The 23,151-nt window shown below is 40.2% G+C and overlaps 1 protein-coding gene across 1 annotated transcript; it reads right to left on the bottom strand.

Annotated features, from left to right (window-relative positions):
• Nucleotides 1-211: 211 nt before the first annotated feature.
• On the bottom strand, nucleotides 212-1,671 carry LOC307080407 (beta-1,3-galactosyl-O-glycosyl-glycoprotein beta-1,6-N-acetylglucosaminyltransferase 3-like; the record flags this gene model as incomplete). Its single annotated transcript, XM_079743096.1, has 1 exon — nucleotides 212-1,671. One exon carries the CDS (start codon nucleotides 1,669-1,671, stop codon nucleotides 391-393), a length of 1,281 nt encoding a protein of 426 aa, XP_079599222.1. The 3' UTR covers nucleotides 212-390.
• Nucleotides 1,672-23,151: the final 21,480 nt, after the last annotated feature.

The following is a 23,151-nucleotide window of genomic DNA, read 5'->3' as shown; positions in this document are numbered from 1 at the left end:
GCATGTCACATCCTCATTAGGGGCGGAGCTCCCAAAGGGTCTCATCCTAGAATCGCCCCTGCAGCCTATTGTACAATTAAACCCAACTTCTTTAAATCTCTCGTGGATATTCACGAGGGATCCTAGGCTATTCTAATTCATCGATGTCAGAGTGTCCAGCGCTTTTATAAAAAGCTACTCTTTTTGCCCACTAGATGGCACTGCGGTTCTCTAAAAGATTTCCTTGAAATCCACTATACACATACACATACTATGCGCTTCCATAACATATACTTATATTACGCTATTTTATCTAGAAGTCTAACTTACATCCATATGAAAATGTTTAAACTTAATATCGCTCCTACTACATGACACACCAGTTTTTCACTATGTATCTCAGGAAAGAGACTACAAGACAGCATCATATTCGTTGTTTGAGCGTGAGCCATCCCTCCGTGATTTAAAGTTGAGATATGCTTCTATGCATCTAATGCTAATGTTATTGACCTCTGGGTCAAATTTGTTCGCCATAAGGTGTTTCTGTTGAAATAACCAGTTGAGGTCACCGACCCCAAACAGGCAAATAGCTCTTCTGTGAGTGCCGCCGCAGGGAGCATAGGGAGCACCTTTCCGGATGTCCCCTTCCAGGTAACCCCACTTCACCAGGCGAGCGATGGAATTCATGTCCGACTCATCATACTTGTCGTTGGGAGGCTTTGATCCTGGCACAGATGGCATTCGTTGAAGAGTGGCCCACAGGTGTTCGTCTGGGCTGTAGGTGTCCTTCTCCCACTCCAGAAATGTCTGTATCTCTGGGTCCTCAATCACATGTCTCACAAACTCTCTTGTCACCACAAAGTAAGCGTTGCCCTGATACATGGGGGTGCTGATAGGAGGGGGGCTTTTCAGGACATCTGTCTGGATGATGTGGTCGGTTACGTTGAAATGGTACTTCCAGCGATTCTTTTTGTAATCGTTGGTAGCTTCAGACTCCATACTATTCCTTCCATTGAGCGTTCGCAGTGCCATCACCATCTCTGCATTGGTTTTGATTGGGAGATCTGCCCCACAGGTGTTGAGCAGGTATTTCCACTGGACAGGTTTATGCAGCAGGTCTTTCATGCAATTCAAATCGGCCTGGACCCGAGACCACGTTGCGTAAACAACAATTTCCAATTTGCTCGCTATGAACACATTGGGGAAACAGGAAACAATTGCGCTTACAGCATGCAGGAAGTCCTGAGAAGATTTCTTGTCCACATGCACACAGTAGATATTCTGGGGATGGTAAACGGCACGCAAGAGTCGCTCAAACATCTCCACTTTCTCATGAATCACCATGGAGTAGGCAATGGGAAAGTTTTGCTCCTCCACACTCAGAGGCGCTGGGATGAACCCTTTCCTTCTGACATACGCCTTGCAGTCTTCTGTCACAGCAGGGTCGAATTTTGTAGGCAAAGTCTTTGTCTCACCAGGTTTCATGAGCTGTTCTAATTGGAACCTTGCACCTTCCAAGTCTCCTCTGATGATGGCCAAACAGCCAGGCAGGACAGCCTGGTACTCCGAGCGAATTGGCAGAGGATTCACTCTCTCTGTCCAGTTTTTCAAATGTAAAAGCCAAATAAGTGCACAAATAATGATAAATAGAACACTAATACATCCATTGTATGTTCTCATCCTGGGGGCCATGGTGTGAATCAGCAACGTTGCCTGTGAAGCTGGATCTACTTAAAACAAAGAGGTGTGGCTTCATATATATGACACATGTCATGATTCATAGTTTATTTTACACACCGCGTTTCGAGTCCACATTCGTGGTCAGCATTCGTAGTCATAATAATTTTGGCAGTAATTTGCTTCCTTGTACAGTTAGGCACAACATATAATAGAGTATTTAGTACAAATAAATCCATCTGCCTACATGTTTTTGACATTATTACGCCAACAATTGTTTACTAATTTGATTCCTTTTATATATCATGTAGAAAAAAAAACTTTATTGCAGCTATGTCTTATATTTACACAAATAATACAGCATTTAGTCATTGTAAACTTGCAAATGTTCACAATTTGTTATATTTCTACATCTTATAACATAAAACAATTCTGCTACCTACTGAGCGTTGCATTTACCAGGCATTTGATGACATTGGCTTCTAAAAAAATCACCTAAACTACTTGTCTGTTCTTTTCCCCTTCCCCCAATCAACGAAAAAAATCAACGCAGTTAAAATTGGTTTGCGTTAACTCCATTAACAACACGTTAAACTGACAGCACTAATATATATATACAAGAGATTTTTTTTATAAGTCTGGTGTAGCTCTGAGATTATCGGCTAATGATCCAATTAATGCACTTTATTTATTTTTGTTTAAGAAAATGTAAAACATGTGTAACGTATTATATTGAAACCTTTAATAATGCCCCATAATTATTATGAACAACAATTGACCACCAATTGCTGGTGGCCAATTACCCCAAATATTTTATGGTGTGAAAAGAATGTTGCTAGTAATTCATCAAAAGTATTGTTGTAAATTAAAATGTTTTATGCAGTTAAATATTATGTTATAATTGTTATCCACACTCAAAAAAATAACTTGTTCCCGGAGCGTAATAATATTATGGAAATAATTTCCACCTAAATAAAATGCTTTAATTTAGTGAGAAACTATTTTGTTGAGTGAACAAAATGTAAATACGTTGGGTCAATATGATGTATTTGCATTACTGTTACTCAATTACCAGGGGTCAGTCCAACTAGATTTGTATGGGTAAATTTAACATACTAACGTAATTTTCTTACGTCATTTAAACTTGTATGATAGGATTATGAGTTACTTAATTTAATAGGGTAGTTACAACTACTTTTTAAAATAGTACAGTACATGAATTAATTGTGCTGAGCCAAAGAAAAAAAGTTAGGTTGAAGTGGTTTAGCTTAAGAGATTACCTTTATCAATAGTAATTTTTCAGAAAATAAATATTTTTTAACATACACATATTCAGCAATTTAAACATAAATGTCAGCCTATATACCCCCAGCTGGTGTCAAGTTTGGAAAAGAAAAACACGAAGCAAATTGGATTTGTTGGAATCCCTTTACCAGAAAAGGCAAAACAGACTGTTGCTGTGATAATACAACAAACAATACAGCCTGAAATTTCAGTGTTTAACAGTCTGTACATCATGTTGTGTCTGTAAAAAAAACAACAGATAGACAGATGGACAAGCAAAAATTGTAACTGCTGAGTTAGGAAATTGGAGCCCACTGTCGAGCCTGTCCCCAGTTTACATCTCATTTGCAACATCAACATATAAAATGCATTCATGTCAGTAAAACAAAACTACAGAAACAGCACATTTCTGGATTCTTCTAGGTAGCCAAAAAAAGCTCAAATGGCTTTTGAGAAATCATTCTGCAACATACATTCCTATACACAGACAAAACCATTTAACAACTGACATTAGGTGTCTATATTTACAGCTTTCTGATAACCAAAAAACAAATCAAAGCTGGTTATACGCAGAAAGTGGTCCTGGCAACTGAGTGCAAAGGAAAATGTTGGAGGACAAACAAAATACAGCATTGTGCATCCATATCTCAAGTGTCAAACAAAATAGTTAGTATAGTAGAAAATAACACTTTTTTTTTTTACCTTCCCTTTGTTTAACGAAACAATTCAAAACATTCTACTTTGTAAGCCCAAAATAGCAACAGTTGGAAGTATTAAAACAGAAACACAGCTTGCCATTTTAGTAAATACAGTAAATACTCAAATGGCTTCAAATACCTTCCCATAAGAGTAACCCCTACCTGTAGTTTACTCTATTATGTGACTAACGTGCAAGTAGAGTTTTCAGTGTTTGATTTTCTTTTGAGAGTCTGTTTCCATCAAGCTCCATGATGATCTTCTGCAAAGCTTCAAAGGTGTATCTCAGCTGTGGCGGGTAGCTGAGGTTAAGAGCATATACAAGCGCAAACAACATGGCCACGGCAAGTGGTACGTTTCCCAGCTCATCCAGAACTTGCACACCCTCCAGAACAATACCTACATCTTCCGGTCCAACATCTGGCTCTGCACCTTCCTTGCGAATGACAGAGATTCCAAATGTCGTCTCCATCATTGCAGCTTCACTGCTTTCACCATCTGTGTTCTTCACAGAAAAAAGGGGGAAATAGATGTAAAGATATCTTATACCAGTCCCATTTTTATCACTCACTCACTCAAACTAACAAACACACACAAACTAAATTACATACCATGTATTCTTTCACAAGGTTCTCGGGCTCTTCATTCAGGTACACACACAGGGCTTTGATGATGCACTCTCTTCTGACATCAATGGCATCAGTCTGAGTATGTAGGACAATCAAAAAAGATAAAAAACATTTAAATCAACTGGTAGAAGATTTCACAAACAAAACATTGAATTATACTTTCTTTCAAATGTAACAATTTTTATGATATATGAACTTACAATTTACATGGGTGCATTGGTTTTATGTCCAAGCAAGACATTTAATCATAGAAATGTCAAATGAAAGCATGTGGTCCCAGGAAACAGTACCTACATTGGAACATCAGTGGACATTGTCACATCTGCCCAAGGTTCATATTTTATCAGATCCTTCTTCGAAAAAGTACATTAACCCCTCTCCATGTAGTTTTATTTCTCTCCATCCCTGACTTTTCCCCTTTAAATTTCAAGCATTAAGTTTAAAATATTAAAGCGGGACAGGTTTGACAATTTCTATTTTTTTCTATTATCATACCTGGGTGATGGGTATCATGATGCTCCTTATCTTTTTTTCTTGAGCGCTGCCTTTCTTGGTAAACACCCTCATCAAGTTTGAAGAGTGAGCATCCAGCTTTGGAGAAGAACTTTGACAGCAAACTGACTGTTGTAATCCTCTTAAATTCAGCAGTTAGCTTAAATGGAAAAAAAGGGTACACAAAAGCAAATTTGACTATCATAGCATTGAAATTACCAACTAGTTTAACAATCCATCTCATCTCAACAAGTCATCTACCACCAAATCCTGAATCAGCTTACAAGTTACTTCAAAGGCTTGCCCACATTTTGTTGGCTGATATAAATCACACAGTACATATTAAATGAAGACAACATATTTCAATCAAAGTGAATGAGCACTGTGCATTTATTCACCTACCTCACGTACACAGAAGAGAGCCGGCCATCTGGTTTTGAAATCAGCAATCAAGGGTGCATCACGAATAACTTCTTGCCTTCTGTGTGCAAAGGTCTTCTCCATCATTGCTGCCACTGTGTCCTCATTGTTCCTTTACCTTACTTCTAAAAGCAGGGTCTTTCGTATCTTTTCAAGTGTCTCAGCGGATTCACCAGATGGGTAGGTGGGGCAGTAATTTACTTCGGCTCTTCTGGGCTTCTTCACACCATAAGCAGGACTGCATTTGTCTGCAGGTTTATTTGTCATGGAATTAATTTCAACCTCTGGACATCCAAGCCGCTTGAGCTTCCTCCTGTAGTTAGCAAGTTTATACTTTAAGCTCACCTTCCAGCCACCATATCCAGTCGCAGAGCCTGGCTCTTTCAAACATGGATGGGATGACACAAGGGCTTCGGCAACCTCTTCAAAATCATTGTCTGAGGGGTACACTTTGTATTGAACAATTTCTTCAGCTAAACAGTCAAGAATGGCAGTTTTAAGTCTCATGTCTGGATTCAATAAAGATCCACTTTCTTTAAATGCAGCACTGGCTTTGTCCAGCTGCAGCTCACAATCATATGGGAATCGAGGAACATGAAAAACAACAGGCCACCCAGAGGATCTTGAACGGGTGGACTCAGGAGAAGACAAAATGTCTGTATCACACAAGCTACCAGATGAAAGTGATGTCTCACCAGACCCCGATGTGGCAGGAGTGGAGTAGGGTGGAGGGGGTGAGCCATCAGGCAGGGCAGAGGCAGCTGAATCAAAGACAAGCTTTAAGGTACTTTTGTCCTGGATCTCTGACATTGAAGTCAAGTTGGTAAATTCATTGCCAAACTCAGCATCCATAAATTGCAGCCTGAAGTGGTCCTCTACCCTACACTGCCTCTTTATGTGCTGAACAAGTTCACCAACAGTCTCTGGAATCCCATCTTGCAGGGTAAGTCTCTGGGAATCGTTTTCCCTGAGGATGATTCTGAGTTTCACTGGACCAGCCATTTCACAATGATCTGTGAATAAAAACAAACGCATATAAATATATATATGTACAAATATATTTGTACAAGAGTAACTCTTATCTAAGGTTAAGAGACTTATTTTCATTGGTTATCCTAAAATATATATCTATATTCATTATTGTACATGAAATTTCTGTAAAAAAAAAAAAATGAAGTTGGAAAAAACTGTTTTCAAAAGCCCAAAGCTGTAAGCATAAAGCCGTCTATAATAAAACATTTCAGACAGAAAGCCAAGAGTCTCATTCAATAGGAAAACTACAGTGTGTAACAAATTGATCAAAATATCTTGGTTAAAATAAACAAAAAGACTTCAAGGATATGAAATACTGTAAGGTTACTTTTTCCAGTGTCATTAAGTTTTGCCATGATATTGCCAGTTTAATAGAGCATCTAATGTAATTTTTTTCACCAGTTCCTATATTTTCAGGCTAGTTTAAGCATTGTTTAGATAAATTTATAATTCATGAAATAATCACACCTTTTTTTAATTCGAAGACAGCAGTGACAGTCCAAATAACATAATTTTAAATCGGAATGTCATCTTACCTTATACATGTATGTGTCTTTTTAATGTCACCATTCTGAGAGACCCAACAAAGTAGTCTGCCAGAGGGCAGTCATCTGCTAGGTCACTAAGCTCAATCAGATCTATGTCTTTGGTTGGACATGCCATGAGCTCAAAGGCTCTGTGATGCTCACTATACCACCCACTAAGTCTCTTAACCATAAAAAACAGTCTCTCCTGAATAACAAAAATGTGAACGATCTGTCCAAAATCAGGAAGTCCACTTGTAGACCCATGAGCTATAATCATATCCTTTTTGAAACTTACACCTTTGGTTGACACAGATCTAGTTAAATGCACCCCTCTTGTACCAGGAAATCTTTGTTTAATATTCTCAACAATTTCGTCTTTTAAAACATCGACAGAAACTGTTGACACACTTGTCAACTCAAGAACAGGCTTTTCAAAACTGGACGCTCTCATGTGATATGAAATCATGAGCTGATGCTTAAAAGCTAGCGAGAGGGGCACGTTTTTGAAGCAGTTTGAGTGTCGAATGACATGCTTAAAATAACTGTGCTTAGCCTCGAATCGCATCGTCCAGAGAGAAACGAGAGGACCAAACTTCCTGATGAGCGCAGGATAGTGTTCCAAGTAATGATGTTTGGGTAGAAGCTGCACATTAGGAAAGAGTTCTTTGTATCTTTTGCGGTGCTCTGAAATTTTGCACTCAAGGTAAGCAATGGAGTCTTCTGTGTGTGTTGGAGCAACCACCAGCTCTACAACATCTTTTAAAACCATTAGAATTTGCCATGCCATTTCATCTTCTGGCACCAGATGCCCAATGATGAAAGGAAGAAATCTTATCAGTGCCCAGTTCTCATGAGCATTCCCCCGATTGTTTTTGAGAATGTACGTGGGATTACGTGAGGCCTGTTAGTCTTGTCTGACCACTTGAAGGTAAAACTAAGGATAAATTTGTTTAGAAGCTCAAGACTGAAATATTTCTTGGATATCAGCAGTGACAAACAATGCGCAAGCTCCACAGGCACAATGCCCTCAAACACATCATGCATGATATCTGGTGGATAACCTGTCAGAATACTGAAGTGGGCAAGGTTTTTGGTGATTACACGTGGTCGTTTCACCCCAAAACAGCTTGAACTGTTCTGCTGTGCTGAATTTACATGGGAGTCATGTAGTTCTTTAGTCCTCAGATCAAATGAACCTGATCTCACATCGCTCGTTTGGATCTCTGCTCGTGTTGCTGTGCAGAATCTGCAGATGTTTCCACCAGAAAAACATTAGTTAAAACCTGCTATACTGTGAGCACCGAGGTTATCTGCTGCAACAACTTGAATTTTGCCTTTAACACATTTACCAAGCCACGGAACAAAAATTCCATCCTGCTCAAGTGTTTTTACATCTTGAAGAAGAGGATTCAAGACATTGTCATAACCATACTTCTTCACATCATCAGATTTGCACAAGATTGCCAGGTAAATCGAGGAAAGTGCTGAATGTGAACCTGGAGGCAAATTACTCAGTCCAGTAGATACCACAGAGCTTGTGTTTCCTGCGTGAAGTACCAAGAGGATTGCATACCTTGAAATCATCTATGTACAAAGTTAGCAAGATTCTCAAGTCACCCCCTGAAAGAAAACCATTTTCCTTAAAGTGTGAGCCATCTTGAAATGATTTATAAGTACGCTGTTCTTGAGTTATCCCATGACTCTGATATACACTGTGGTGTTCGACAACTTTATCCACAACATCTTTCCTATTGAAGAGCTGTTGCAAGCTCTTCAGGAAAGACACATACTGAAAGCTTTTCTTTTCCCTTTTATCAAGCATGTACTCAGTGGGCTCAATGATATTAAAGTTTTCCCTGTAAAACTTGTTTCGAAGATATGATGTGCTCAAAGGGCCACCCTTCTCTATAGATTTTAGCAAGGGATGAGACGTGGTGAGGGCTGTGGCTACTTCTTTTATCACTGACTTGTCAGGTATGGAACCATGTTTCTGAAACACAGCTTCAATAGTGTTAACAGAGAGAGGAAATGCAGCTGAGCATAACAAATAGTGCATTTCTTCAAGAAACTCATCAACTTTTGTGCCTGGCACATGTGCGAAATGTTCTAGTTTAAGCAAAGCTGCAGCAAAGTTCTGCTCAATTATGCCAGGCAGGATCTTGCTTATATCCACATTACTTGGAGATGCATCGTCTGATTCCACTTCAGAGTCATCTGGGTTAAGTGTATTTTCCTCAGCACCGTCAGATGATTCTTGTGAAATTCTGGTTGTTGTCACTATACCTGGTTTAAAATCATTTAATGTATGGGGGGTGTGTTTCCTGTTCTTGTGTGAGTGAAACGTTGCATAGATATTATGATATTATTATTTGTTTTGAAGGTGCAGTCCCCAAACATACAGGTAACAGTTTCATGACTCTTAAAATGAATGCCAATATGTATGAAAAAATCCCTCTCCTGTAGAAATATTGGTACAATTACACAAAGGACAACTAAATGTTTTTAATTCCAGGAGCTCCTGACCAGTTTGTTTAGGATGAACTCTATTTAAATGTATGTGCAAAGCATTTTGTGTCTTAAAATTGCAAGGACAGTTTAGATATGGGCACGAGTAACGTTGTCTATGGCGGTGCTGTAGTCTTAAATGTTTAAATAGATCATATTTACTAGAAAAAGATACACTACACTCCTTGCACCTCCACATATCAGTAACACAGAACAGTGACTTCCGGTTTAGCAACTAATGGAGTGAGACGCACCTGCGGGAGCTCCTGTGAAACTCTTTTAATTTTATCGTATAGGGCCTTTTCACAAACTCTCTTTTTCCACATTTCGACTTCACAAGCTCATTGTGACTGTATTATAAGCCGTTATGCCTCCAAAACTGAAAAATACGAACAACTCGGCGCCTACACAAACGAGGCCTACCCCCCAGGCTACATCCTCCCTGGGGAGTAGTGAGGCCGCCCCGCCGCGGGTGCCCGTTAAGCCCTCCACTCCAGAGAAAACCGCCGCTGTTTCGAACATGACCTCCCCCATGACTTCACTGCACGCACAGCCAAAGCCCGTGCAGCCTTCACTGACATTCAGCGCCAGCTCAGGGACATTCCCGACATAAGATTTGGGCTGCTACACCCAGCGCGTCTCCGCATCACCAGAGGGGATGTCACAAGGGAATTTACATCGCCGAAGGATGCCGCTGCCTTGGTGGAAGCTCTCAAGTAAACATGGGTCTGCTACGGCATAGTTATTAAAATATAAGTAGGTGACATTACAGTTATTCCATTATTATTATAATCGTAATTATTGTTATTGAAGATTCTTTTCTATATAATAATAATAATTAGATTATTATTAGCATTATTATTTATTTTTTATTTTTAAATATGTATATTATTGAAGCTGAAACGGTTCTTGATCTACAGCATGTTCTACGAAATAACTGAGTAATATACCATTACTGTAGACATGTTAAGTAAATTTTGTCATAAATCAAATTGGCAAATAGTTGGCACCATAACTACTGCTGTTCTAATAAGCAGTATTAGTACAAATACTAAGTCACTACGCCTAGGCGCATGCAGATTTCTGATTGTTCGGATGGTTCTGAGCCTTGTGTTGTTTATTATGCACGCCCTGTCTTTTGTTTTTTTTATCTTCCCATTGTTTCCGGGAGCTCCAGTTAAGTTGGAGTGAGGGTAAGATGACTGTTTGGTCCAAAGCCTGGAGTTTTTTTGGGTGTGGGTTCTGGGGCGAGTTCGATAAGTTAGCCCTGTGTGTGCGTGTTTTTTTTTTGTTTGTTTTTTGTCTTGTTTTTTTTTCTCTATTCCTTTCTTCCCCTTTCCTACCTTTCCCTCTCCTTCCCCCCTTGCCCCTGAAGTGTGGGACGGGAACCTGGTGTCTCTTATATTCATCCACTTTCCACATGGCTAATGTTTCGGGCCCAAATGTGAGATTCATCAGTTGGAATATTAAAGGCCTAGGATGTGCTGTCAAGCGATGTAGAGTGCTCTCCCATCTGAAGCGGCTGAAACCTGACATTGTGTTCTTGTAGGAAACCCACATGAGGAACAAAGATCAAGTCAGACTGAAATGTCCCTGGGTTGCTGAGGTGTTCCATTCTAGTTTCAACTCAAAGGCCAGAGGGGTGGCTATCTTGATAGGTAAATCGGTCTCATTTACTCTGACTAATATCATTTCGGACAGTGATGGCAGATATCTGATAGTTTTAGGTACTCTATTTCGAGTGCCTGTCCTGTTAGTCAATGTTTACCCACCAAATTTTGATAATCCTGGTTTTATTAACAAGCTGTTTGAAAATCTCCCCTCTCTGAGTGACTGTTTTTTGATTTTTGGAGGGGACTTGAACTGTGCTATTGATCCTCAACTAGACCGTTCCAAACCCGGCTCATCCCAATCACTAATGGCTAAGGCTCTTTGCAGTATCATGTCTAGCAATGGCTATGACCCCTGGAGATTTCGGAATCCGAGCAGTAGGCAATACTCTTTTTATTCGCATGTGCACCAGACCTTCTCTCGAATAGATTATTTCTTTGTAGACGCTAAACTTATGCCAAAGGTGACAAATGCCTCGTATCACCCAATCATTGTTTCAGATCATTCACCGGTGTCCATAGACGTTCAGATTTCCTCCGGACCTCGCTATCCCACCCAGTGGCGATTCAATACCTCACTTCTATCGTATGACAAATTTCATAAATTCATTGCAAGCGCAATAGATGATTATATTGCTCTTAACCAATCTGATTCGGAACCTATCTCCAATGCACTACTATGGGAGTCCTTAAAAGCATATTTGCGAGGTCGGATAATTTCATACTCTGCACACATAAGGGAATTAAGGATGTTAAATATTCAGAAGCTCTCATCTGATTTAGAATCAGTAGACCGGCAACTCGCAACCTCCCCTTCTGACGATCTTTCAAGGAGGCGCGTGGTCTTACAAACTGAACTAGATCTCATCACAACTACCGAGGCTGAGCGCCTGTTGCTTCATTCTCGTTCCAGATATTACGAACATGGCGACAGGTCTGGTAGGTTACTAGCTCACCAATTGCGCCGCCAAGCTGCCTCGCGTTTAATACCTCACATTAAAGACGGATCGGGATCGTTGCAGGAGGACCCAGTTGTTATTAACTCTGAGTCCCTGTACAAGTCTGAATTCTCATCAGATCCGACTGATATGCATAGGTTTTTAGACAAACTTCAGTTTCCTTCCATAAACCCAGAAATGGTTGGTCAATTAGACTCTGTTCTGACCATTCAAGAATTAAACTCAGCCTTACAAAATATGCAAAATAATAAAGCCCCGGGACCTGATGGGTTTCCGGTCGAATTTTTCAAAGCTTTTCAGGCCAAACTTACTCCATTACTCCACTCTGTCTATCTTGAATCTCTGTCACATGGCTCACTCCCTCCTACATTGAGACAAGCCTCTATTAGTGTTCTTTTAAAAAAGGACAAAGATGCGGATTTATGTACCTCCTATAGGCCAATTTCTTTAATGAACATCGATACAATGATTCTTGCTAAGGCCTTGGCCCGCAGACTCGAAAAGGTCCTTCCGACAATCATTTCTAAGGAACAGACAGGTTTTATAAAAGGGCGCCAGCTCTATTATAATGTTTGCACTTTGTTAAACACAATTTACTCTAAGGAAACAAGGGCCACTCCTGAAGTAGTGATTGCGATTGACGCAGAGAAGGTGTTCGATCGTGTTGAATGGAACTATCTATTTGCGGTTTTAGCCAAGTTCGGATTCGGTGAAAGCTTTATATCATGGTTACGCCTTCTCTATACGCTTCCCTGTGCTAGTATTACCACTAATAACGCCCATTCCGGCTACTTTTTTCTAAATAGAGGTTGCAGACAGGGCTGTCCTCTATCTCCTCTCCTGTTTGCACTTGCAATAGAGCCCTTGTCTTTAAGTTTGAAGACCTCTCTTACTTTTAATGGCATCACCAGGTCTCACACAGAGTTGAAATTATCGTTATACGCCGACGACCTGTTACTATAAGTCACAGATCCAGTAAGAGCCTGCCCATCTATTGTTTCTTTTCTGCATAGATTCGGCCGGTTTTCAGGGTATAAAGTTAATGTCGCCAAGAGTGAATGTTATCCAGTCAATAAACCAGCTATGCAGCTCTCCCAGTCAGAAATTCCTTTCAAATTGAGTCCTTCGGGATTTAGGTACCTTGGGGTTAGCATAGCCAGGTCCTTCAAATCTCTTTACTCTCTTTAATTTTCTCCCCTTTTAGCCCAGATTAAGACAGACTTTCAGAGATGGGGTTCCCTCCCTCTCTCCTTGATTGGGAGAATAAATACTGTCAAGATGAGTGTCCTCCCAAAATTTCTATTTCTTTTTCAATGCTTGCCTATATTTTTGCCAAAAAGGTTTTTTTAAACGGTAGATTCGATCATTTGTCATTTTTTGTGGAATGGCAAAATACCTAGAGTTAGACAAAAAGTATTACAAAACTGTAAGTTCTATGGCGGTCTCTCTTTGCCAATTTTTCAATTCTACTAATGGGCCGTGAACATAACTAGAATTATACTCTGGTCTAAGTCAACTGATGTACCTTGGTACCAGTTGGAAGCACGGTCATGCTCCCCAGTCTCTCTATGCTTTATTGACCGGCCCGGTGGCAACCAACCCCTCCGGCCTTACCTGCAACCCGGTGGTTAACGACACGCTCAAGATATGGTTTCAGTTTAGGAAACAGTTTGAATTTACTGCCCCCACAGCTTTAACCCCTGTGTTTAAACCCACATTTACTGATCCCACTTTCTCCTTATGGCATGATAAGGGACTGAAATGTTTTGGGGATCTTTATAGGGGAGGAATTTTTTTGTTCTTTCGCGGACCTAGCTACTGAATTCAACCTTCCACCCTCCCATCTCTTTAGATATTTCCAGGTGAGGAACTGTGCAAAATCCTTATTTACAAACTTCCCCCACCTCCCGCCCAAGCAGCCATTGGGTGATCTTTTACTATTTAATCCCTTGCAAAGGTCTTTGATCTCAAAGGTTTACAGTTCTATCCAATCATATGATGAACATTTACCTACCAAAACAAAGGAGACTTGGGAGAGTGAGTTTGGGTTGATCTTTGAGGAGGACTGGTGGGAGTCTGTGCTGAGGGTCATTCACAAAACCTCTATTTGTGCCCGCCTGACCTTGATACAGTTTAAAGTTGTATTTAGATGCCATTATTCGAAGACAAAGTTGGCGCAGATTTTCTCAGATATGGTAGATGTCTGTGATAGATGTGGAGGCTCGTCCTGCAATCTCACGCATATGTTTTTCTCTTGCCCAGCTCTGTCGAACTTATGGCAAATTGACTTCAACACCATGTCTAAAGTACTCTCAAGAACAATTCCCATTTCACCACACATAGGCATTTTCGGTCTTCCGGAAGACTATACTCTATGTCCTACTAAAGAATTGGAAATAATAGCTTTTACCTCACTAATTGCTAAACGCCACCTCCTTCTGAATTGGAAATCTACAATGGCTCCCTCCAGTACACAATGGATTAAAGAGGCTATGTCCTTTTTGAAAGTCGAGAAAATAAGATATTCAAGAAGGGGGAATGTGAGCAAATTCTTCAACAAGTGGCAACCGTTTATGGACTTCTTTGCAACGATGTAACCCCCCCCCCACTCACACACTCCCTCTTATTATTTCTTTTTTTTGTTGTTTTTTTTTTCTTTTTTTTTCTCTTCTCTCTTTTATTATTGTTTATGTATTTCATTTGTTATGTCAGGTTGATTTTTATGTATAGACTGTACTAAAGTATCAAACACTGTATAGTCTATTTGGTTTTATTTCTGTAAAACTGTTAAAACTGTATGCAAACGTGTTTCATGCTGATGCCAACATACCATGTAAGTGCCTTTGCTACTTTTGTATACACTTTAATAAAAAAATATGAAACAGAGTAACACAGAACAGTAAAATCAGGCATAATATTTAATATTTTTCATTTCCTATTTTCCCCTTTTCACCTTACTTGAGCTTAAACAGCTTGTCACTACATTTATATACTTAAGTATTTAAATTTTCCGCAGTCACTCTTGTTTGATGAAGCCGTAGAAGAGGACACTTTCACAGGAGTATGGTGAATGGTGATCTCTTGTAAGATGACACTGGACACAAATTTCTGGGATAAATTGAGAGAAAAGAGAGACAGGATGAGGGAGAAATATAATGACTTAAAACAATCTTAGAAAAGGAGCTACAAATATAAAAACAATAGTTAATACAGTGTATGATTGATGGTTTCATTATTTTTGGTGGACAAATACATGGAATATATGCTTCCGTGTGTTTGTGGAACGTGTGAACGTGCCGCGGTGCGACCGAAAGACACGGTTAGACATCCATAGCAAATGTTCATGTTATGACACCTGAGAAGTTGCTGGGCGAGGTTGGTGGTTGGAAAAATGCCGGGCTATGTGCTAATCCACACAAGCAGTGCAACAGTACACTCAATGTAGCATACCTCGTCAACAAAGTGAAAAACATCAGACTGTGAAAAGCTCCGTAGCGAGGAACTGCTGTGTTGACGCTCTACCAGCTAGAGGAGCTAATGCTAATGCTAATGTGACGTTGACAGAGAAACCCCGCTAAGTTACCAGAATGCCGTGGTAGTTTCCAAACACAGAGCGAATGACTATTAAGTGCCGACCTTTCCGCGGCCAAGATGCGGATTGGGGGAATATTCGTCACCACTATTATTCAAGTAGTCTATGTTACAAAGCTACATTCACCAAAGGCAGGCGATTATCCCCCGCCAGCTGTGCCTGCGGTTTTGTAAATGAGTCCGCGCGTTGTCAACGATGCCATCAACCTCAGGTTGCTAGCTTGTAAGCTTAGTTAGCTATGCGCATGGCGACCCTCGGATATATTAATGCACTCTAATAAAACGTCCAGTAACGAAAAAAATCATCCAAAATGCAAAAGAGGACAACAACTAACTGTCAAACTACTGTGTTGACGTTCTACCAGCTAGAGGAGCTAATGCTACGTGAAGTTGACAGAAACCCCCCAAGGTGCCAGGATGCCGTGGTAGTTTCCAAATGTAGAGCGAATGACTATTAAGTGCCGACCTTTCCGTGGACTCCACGCGAAGCCAAGATACGGATTGGGGGAATATTCCGTCACCACTATTATTTAAGTAGCCTATGTTACAAAGCTACATTCACCAAAGGCAGGCGATTATCCCCTGCCAGCCGTGCCTGCATTAGCGTCTGCGGTTTTGTAAATGAGTCCGCGCGTTGTCAACGATGCCGTCAACTTCAGGATGCTAGCTTGTAAGCTTAGTTAGCTATGCGCACGGCGACCGTCGGATATATTAATGCACTCTAATAAAACGTCCAGTAACGAAAAAAAATTGCAAAAATGCAAAAGAGGACAATAACTAACTAGCGATAACATTTCTGCAGCCGTATTGCTTTTCTGTTCGATGGATGGTAAAAGATTAAACTTACCTTCTTCCACACGTGATATATATTTTCAAAATGACGGTTCTTCTTTGCCAACAAAGGCATGTCACCTTGACCATGGCCTTCAACGGAGAGGGGCACTACTAATTAGGAATAACTGCCACCTACTGCTTTGGAGTTGTAAGCAGAATTGATTTGCAATCTTAACCCATTAGAGTTAGGTTGTTTTAACATAAATGATTCTAGTAAATTTTAAATTGTTGCATTTTATGCTAAAACTACATATTTTAAAACTGTTCAACCACAAAACATGATTTTATATAGTAAAAGCTACATGTTAGACCTAGGATAAGGTAGCAGACACCCAGTTAGCTTTTTTTGAGTGCAGTGAAATGAGTGATTTAGCAATTGGGGCTGAGCACTTTTGCAAGGATGTGACATACGCATGTCACATCCTCATTAGGGGCTGAGCCCCCAAAAGGTCTCATCCTAGAATCGTCCCTGCAGCCTATTGTACAATTAAACTCAACTTCTTTAAATCTCTGCTCTAATCTCATATTATACGTGGATATTCACGAGGGACCCTACTTTTGATGAATAACTAGCAACACTCTTTTCACACCATAAAATATTTGGTGTAATTGGCCACCAGCAATTGGTGGTCAATTTTTGTTCATAATAATTATGGGGCATTATTAAAGGATTCAATATAATACGTTACACCTGTTTTACATTTTCTTAAACAAAAATAATAAAGTGCATTAATTTGATCATTAGTTACATTAGCCGATAATCTCAGAGCTACACCAAATTTATAAAAAAATCTATAATATATATATATATATATATATATTTATATATATATATTAGTGCTGTCAGTTTACCGTGTTATTAATGCCGTTAACGCAAACCAATTTTAACTGCGTTGATCTTTTTATTTCGCGATTAACGCTCTATTGGCTTTACAAACGTTGTCGTTTTTTCACCTGCTGCCTAGCAACAACTAGTCACGTTAGAAAAACTACAACACCATACCGGATCTAGCAACACCGGAAACAAAACAACAAGCACGCCGCACAAACTTTTTGGGGCAAGCAAGGATACGGAGCGGGTGAAAAACTCCTTAAAAGTGTGTGTGTGTTTGTGTGTAACTCTGTTCTAGCCTTCACAAGAGTTCAATCATTAGCTGTTACGCCTTTCCGACCAATCGCAGTTCAAGGCCCACCTGGGCTGTATCACTTTGGTAGGGGCCGCTCAGTTACTCCCCTCTAGCCAAAATCGACTTGGTTGCGACGTTGACAGTTTGTTATTGTTGCTGCTGTTGAGTGAGTGAGAGGTTGCGGGCACACAGCTCAGGCTGCCGGACGGCGCTGCAAGGAAGTTTTATAAACGCAATATTGTTATCCCGCAGTAATCAGCCCGGCAGCCCCGAAACGTTAACGACCCACCGAGAATTCTCCAGACTCTCCCGATTACCACTCCGCCACCGTGTGTGTGTGTGTGTGTGTGTGTGTGTGTGTGTGTGGGCGTTATTCAATAGCCTGGTAATGTGCATAGGCCTACGTACGGTAGGAATATTCTTACTGGTTTAAATAATAAATGTTAGTATTTCTCATCTTTCCAGAGCAAGAGTTTTGTTCGAAAGTTCAGTGATTGAAACAAATAAAAACCTGGGCTATTGAAGCTTTACGGTAGGCCTACCACTGTCATGCACCTACCCGATGTCAAGTGGACCGGGTTAAATTCACTGCAGGTCTCTCTTCTTATATCCATCTTACCAAATATATTTTATTACTGTCCTTCTCAACACTCTCTGATCTCACTAAAAGGCTAGCAGTACGAAATCAAGGGATATTTAGAACAGAAAAAAATGTCTTATATCCATCTTACCAAATATATTTTATTACTGTCCTTCTCAACACTCTATGATCTCACTAAAAGGCTAGCAGTACGAAATCAAGGGATATTTAGAACAGAAAAAAATGTTCGATTAATCACAATTAATCGCGAGTTAACTATGACATTAATGCAATTAAATATTTTAATCGCTTGACAGCACTAATATATATATAATATAAACATGTAATGAAGCCCTTTGAACCTGTCATTGTTTGAACCCTGTGTCTAACAGACACGTTTTCAAAATATAACTTAAGTGGGGCTAAATTATAATTCTGAAATTAATATTGACATTAAAAATAATGTAAAAATAAGTCTACTGTGTAAAATAACATTGTATGATTAAATAAAAAAATATTAATGCTCCATTATGTTTTTTTCCTGTGTCCTATTTTTGAACAGTATATGAATGAAGTACAGTGATCCTGTTTAAAAGTGTTGTGGAATTGTGTCATGTATCACTATATTTGTCTATTGCAAAAATACAATGTCACATGCCACCTGCAGTACCCTCTTTTACCACCAGTGTTACGTACCACCTGCAGTACCCTCGTGTACCACCAGTGTTATGGCGCGTTTCCACCGGCGGGTGCGATTCGGTTAGGTATGAATAGATGCTGAACGGTTTGCGTTTCCGACGCCAAAGGTGAACGGGGTCCGGACTTAGCCATGATTAGCCTTACTTATCTCTCAGTACTCCTCCGTTGGGATACCAAGTGGTCTGAAAGGGTGCCAACAAGTTCGAGCTACACACCATGTCCGTTGATTGGTCGACAGAATCGCCACTTCCGTGCGACAGGGGGATAATAACAAACAAACAGTACCCGCGTGTTACTTATGGACAATGGCGAAAGCTTCTTTTATTCAAGAAAATGTCGGCAAAATTTTGCCGTCCTTCTTGGACGTCCTACTTTTTTTGCTTTTCGTTTATTCGCAATCTTCTTCTTCATTGGATTTATTAGCAGGCTACACTGTGTTGGGTTGCTATGAGGTCACGATGCTTACATAGCTAACGACATCCAGCTTAAACCACGCCCTACCTTAAGGGGAGCGTCGGCGGTGGAAACGTGAGCCGTAACTGAGCTGCGCCTAACCGCACCTACACTACTGGACTTACGCGTACTGGGCCTAACCCAACCTGCCAGTGGAAACGCGCCATTACATACCACCTGCAGTACCCTCGTTTACCACCAGTATTATGTACCACCTGCAGTAACACCGTTTACCACCAGTGTTACGTACCATCTGCAGTACCCCCATTTACCCCCAGTGTTATGAGCAAAGGTGGAAGAACGCAGAGCTTTTCCGTATTGATCAAGCTACTTTTATTTGATTGTAGATTCAGTCGATTTGGGCTATCTCTAGAATTACAATATAAGGAATGCTAATGGTGATTGAGGCCCCATTCACAAGGAAACGTTTTTTTTGTGAAAATGCAGGAGTCTTGTGCGTTTGGGCTGACCGTCCAGACTGATCCAGCGTTTTCGGTGCCCGAAAACACAGTTTTGAAACCAGGTCCCAGGGCGAAAAAGAGAAAAACGGCCCTATCCGTTTTCGTGTTAGGATCGTGTGGACGCAAGATACGCAAACGATGACTTCATCGCCCCCCCCCAACCCCCCCACCATGTGGCAACATTCAATTTTCTGTCTAATTTGTTTTGTTTGATTTGATTTGTATTATTTATGTAGCTTTTAATACAGCCCCTTGGTCAATTTAATTACTAATTGTCCATTAAAAAGTATTTGAAGTTTTCTGCTCAATCTACAATGTTTATTCTACGTCATTTAAGAATGCTTGATTCTGATTGGCTGGGAGGAGGGCATTAACCTGGCAGGTTGCCCGCTGACTTGTCGGTTCTACTTGCTGCTGACTGAGCACAGCGTCATCATATAGTAGATCAATACGCCACTTGTATTTCAGCCTTAAACGAGAGCTGGTAAATTATGAAAAATGCATTAAACTGTAATCGGAAAACGCGGTTATATGCTATAGTCATCGTTAATTACTGTATGTGTACGATTATTCATGTCTGCGATCATAACAGAGTCCACAAGCAGCCAGCCGCAATCCACGATGTGTCATAATCCATCATAGCTGACCCTTCAATTCTGCCACCCCACTGTAAATGCCGAAAAAATAACTCAAAACCCAACCAAATGTTTTTAGGTCATTTTTCATCCTCATATCTGTATGTAACCAATTTTAGGAATATAAAAGTGAATTACAGTATAATATCAAGTTGGACTAGTAATAAGACCACGGCCAATATCAGAAGACACCAAATTCGTTAGGAGCCAACCCGTTGAGCAGCAATAATGATTCAGGCAGAAGAATACTGTTGAGTAGCCACTCTTGTAATTTTTTTACAATGAATAAAAAAAGAAATGTTAAATTTATACAAAATTATGAAATGATGACCAGAAAACAAAAAGTGCACACAAAATGAAATAAGAGTGTCCGTTGGGGCCCCTCAAAATTGAATATTGTCGCAGGTGCACCTGATAAAAGTTCATGGGAAAGTAGTGTGAATGTGCGTGAGTGTACGTGTGTATCTCCTTGTCGGTGTCTTTTCTTCAAAGGTTTTGGCTCGCCATCTGACACAGTCAGAATCACGTCCTGGTCCTCGAATCTTCCCGTCCTGTCAAAAACCCTGGCCTATAAACAAGGTCATATCAATTATACTCTCATTCTCAGATGCATCATTAAAGGTTCAAATGTCAAAATGCTACATATTGCATCAAACCTCACACATATATCTTCAATCTTAATAAATCTCAAATCTTCAGTTTTAGTTGTACAACATTAAACATTCAAAGATATTAAGTTCAAATATGATGACTAAATATTCAAGAACTCACATGTGTTACTGAACAGTGACGAACAGTGTTGTGAATGAACAGTGTTTCAATGAGTCACGGTAAGTAACCATTTACATTCAAAATATATCATATCCATATCAAAACCAGGATAACATAACATGCAATTAGAATAACAATAAATACACATACTAAGTTGCTTTCAGAGGTATGAAAGAAGTGTGCTTAATTAATCCTCAAACACTATAGGCCTACTAGTGTGAGAGAAACTGCACCAAAAATGACCCAGTTACTTTAAACTGAAATTAAATGAATTCCTTCAATAGCTTGCATTTTCAAAATAAAATGTAACTTCACTCTGAATTATATGAATTATCAAATTACTTATTTTAAATCGGCAATAGCAAAATAAAACAAATTCCCTTTTATATACAGTTCACTCGCATAGACATTAGTACCGCCACCGCGTTTGTTAGCACACTGAGAAACAGCGCAGTACCCCCAGAGCAGCTAAGAGGGACATATTTCTCACCGTTGCTCTTTGTTTCAAAACTGCGTACGTCGGGTCGGGGCGCTTGCAGCGGCTCACACGATAGCAGCTAAGTCGTTAGCCAACGTATATGGATGCATATATGTAGCAAAATTCAAATGGCAATGCAATTTGCAATTCAATAAGTCATTACATTATACAATTGACAATTCGTTGTGCAATTTAATAATGTTATTTGTAAATACGTTATTCAAAGTGTATTTTAATATGCAAAGTGAAAATGAAATCCTCAGTAAAATTTGCAAAAGTTATAACAATAAAAATAGAATAACATTTTGTCAAATTATTTGAGTTCCTTTATTCAAATTGAAAAGCTATTCACCTTATTCCGCGCGTAAAGAAGGGGGGCGCCATATTGGTTCCGTTTTGTGTTCTATCTTCCGGTTGAGCAACTCTGTCCGTTATCGTACAGTGGCACAATACATTAGCAATTTTAGTCAAGGTGACCAGCAGTATTTGTTCTGTGCGTGGCTGCCATAACAACTGGAATAAAAGACGGGTGTCCTTGCAACAATACTGTGTTGTACACGGGAAAACCAGGGCAGAATTTTGTGGGGCAACCTTCAATCTTCATCCTCCGCAATCCAGCGATGAGGACCGGCCTATGTGGCTAAAGCCGCTAGATTTGAAGAACCCTCCGAAAAAACCCTACTGTTCTTTTCATTTTGTGGACGGCAGACCATCAGACCAAAACCCTTACCACGAGAAATGGTTGGGATATGTTATTCCTCCAACGTGAAAGGCTCGTCGGATGCTTGTGAGGCTCCAAAGTAAGATAACATTTTAGCACTAACAGCTATCAATATCGCTAGTCGTTAGCCAGCTAGCGTCTAATGAGTACAATCAGCATGTACCCGTATGCTTTGGCTTGACCTCAATAAATGAAGAGCATTACAAGATAAGATCAGGTCGAGGCTTTCTAATTTGTTGACCAGGACTGGTTATGTTGAAAGGCAGCAAAATGATTAACCATATCGTTGATAACTTACTGATGTCTGATGCTGTTATTTCTACAGAACCCTAAACCAGCTCTGTAATCCAGGAGACTGATGGGATGACACACCGTGATGCTTCTACACAGGGGAGTATACATTCATGGAAGATCACATCTATGCTGTCAGTGACTCACTCCATTGTCCTCTCCTCCATGACCAGGCAACACAGTGTCCTGAACAACATCTTGTACACACCAAACTTTTCCGGAATGATCGGCTCTGTCTACTATACACTGGGTTGTCAGTGGATGCCTTTGAGGCTTTATCCGACGACCTGAAAGAAGGATGCAGCATCTCTCAGCTACATCCTAAGGATCAACTGTTGATGACCCTGATGGAGCTCCGGCTGAACCTATTGCAGGACGACATTGCAGAGAGGTTCAGAGTGTCTCAGTCTGTGGTCAGTTGGATAATCTCTCAGCGGCTGGACTTCATGGAGGAGAAGATGAGGTGCTATGTTCCATGGCTGCCCAGGGAGACGATCCAGGCAACGATGCCACAGAGCTTCAAGGAAAATTATCCATTAACCACATGCGTAATCGACTGTTCTGAGACCACTCTTCAGAAGGCTCACAATCTGGACTTAAGAGGCGAGTCTTACAGTCATTACTATGGACATAATACAATCAAGTTCCATGTGGTTTGATTATGTTCATCTCTCCAGCATATGGTGGGAGATGCAGTGAC

This window comes from Pollachius pollachius (assembly GCF_949987615.1).
Source record: "Pollachius pollachius genome assembly, chromosome: 9".
NCBI lineage: Eukaryota > Metazoa > Chordata > Actinopteri > Gadiformes > Gadidae > Pollachius > Pollachius pollachius.
Note: the sequence above shows the minus strand (reverse complement) of the source record. Positions and strands in the feature narration are given on the sequence as shown.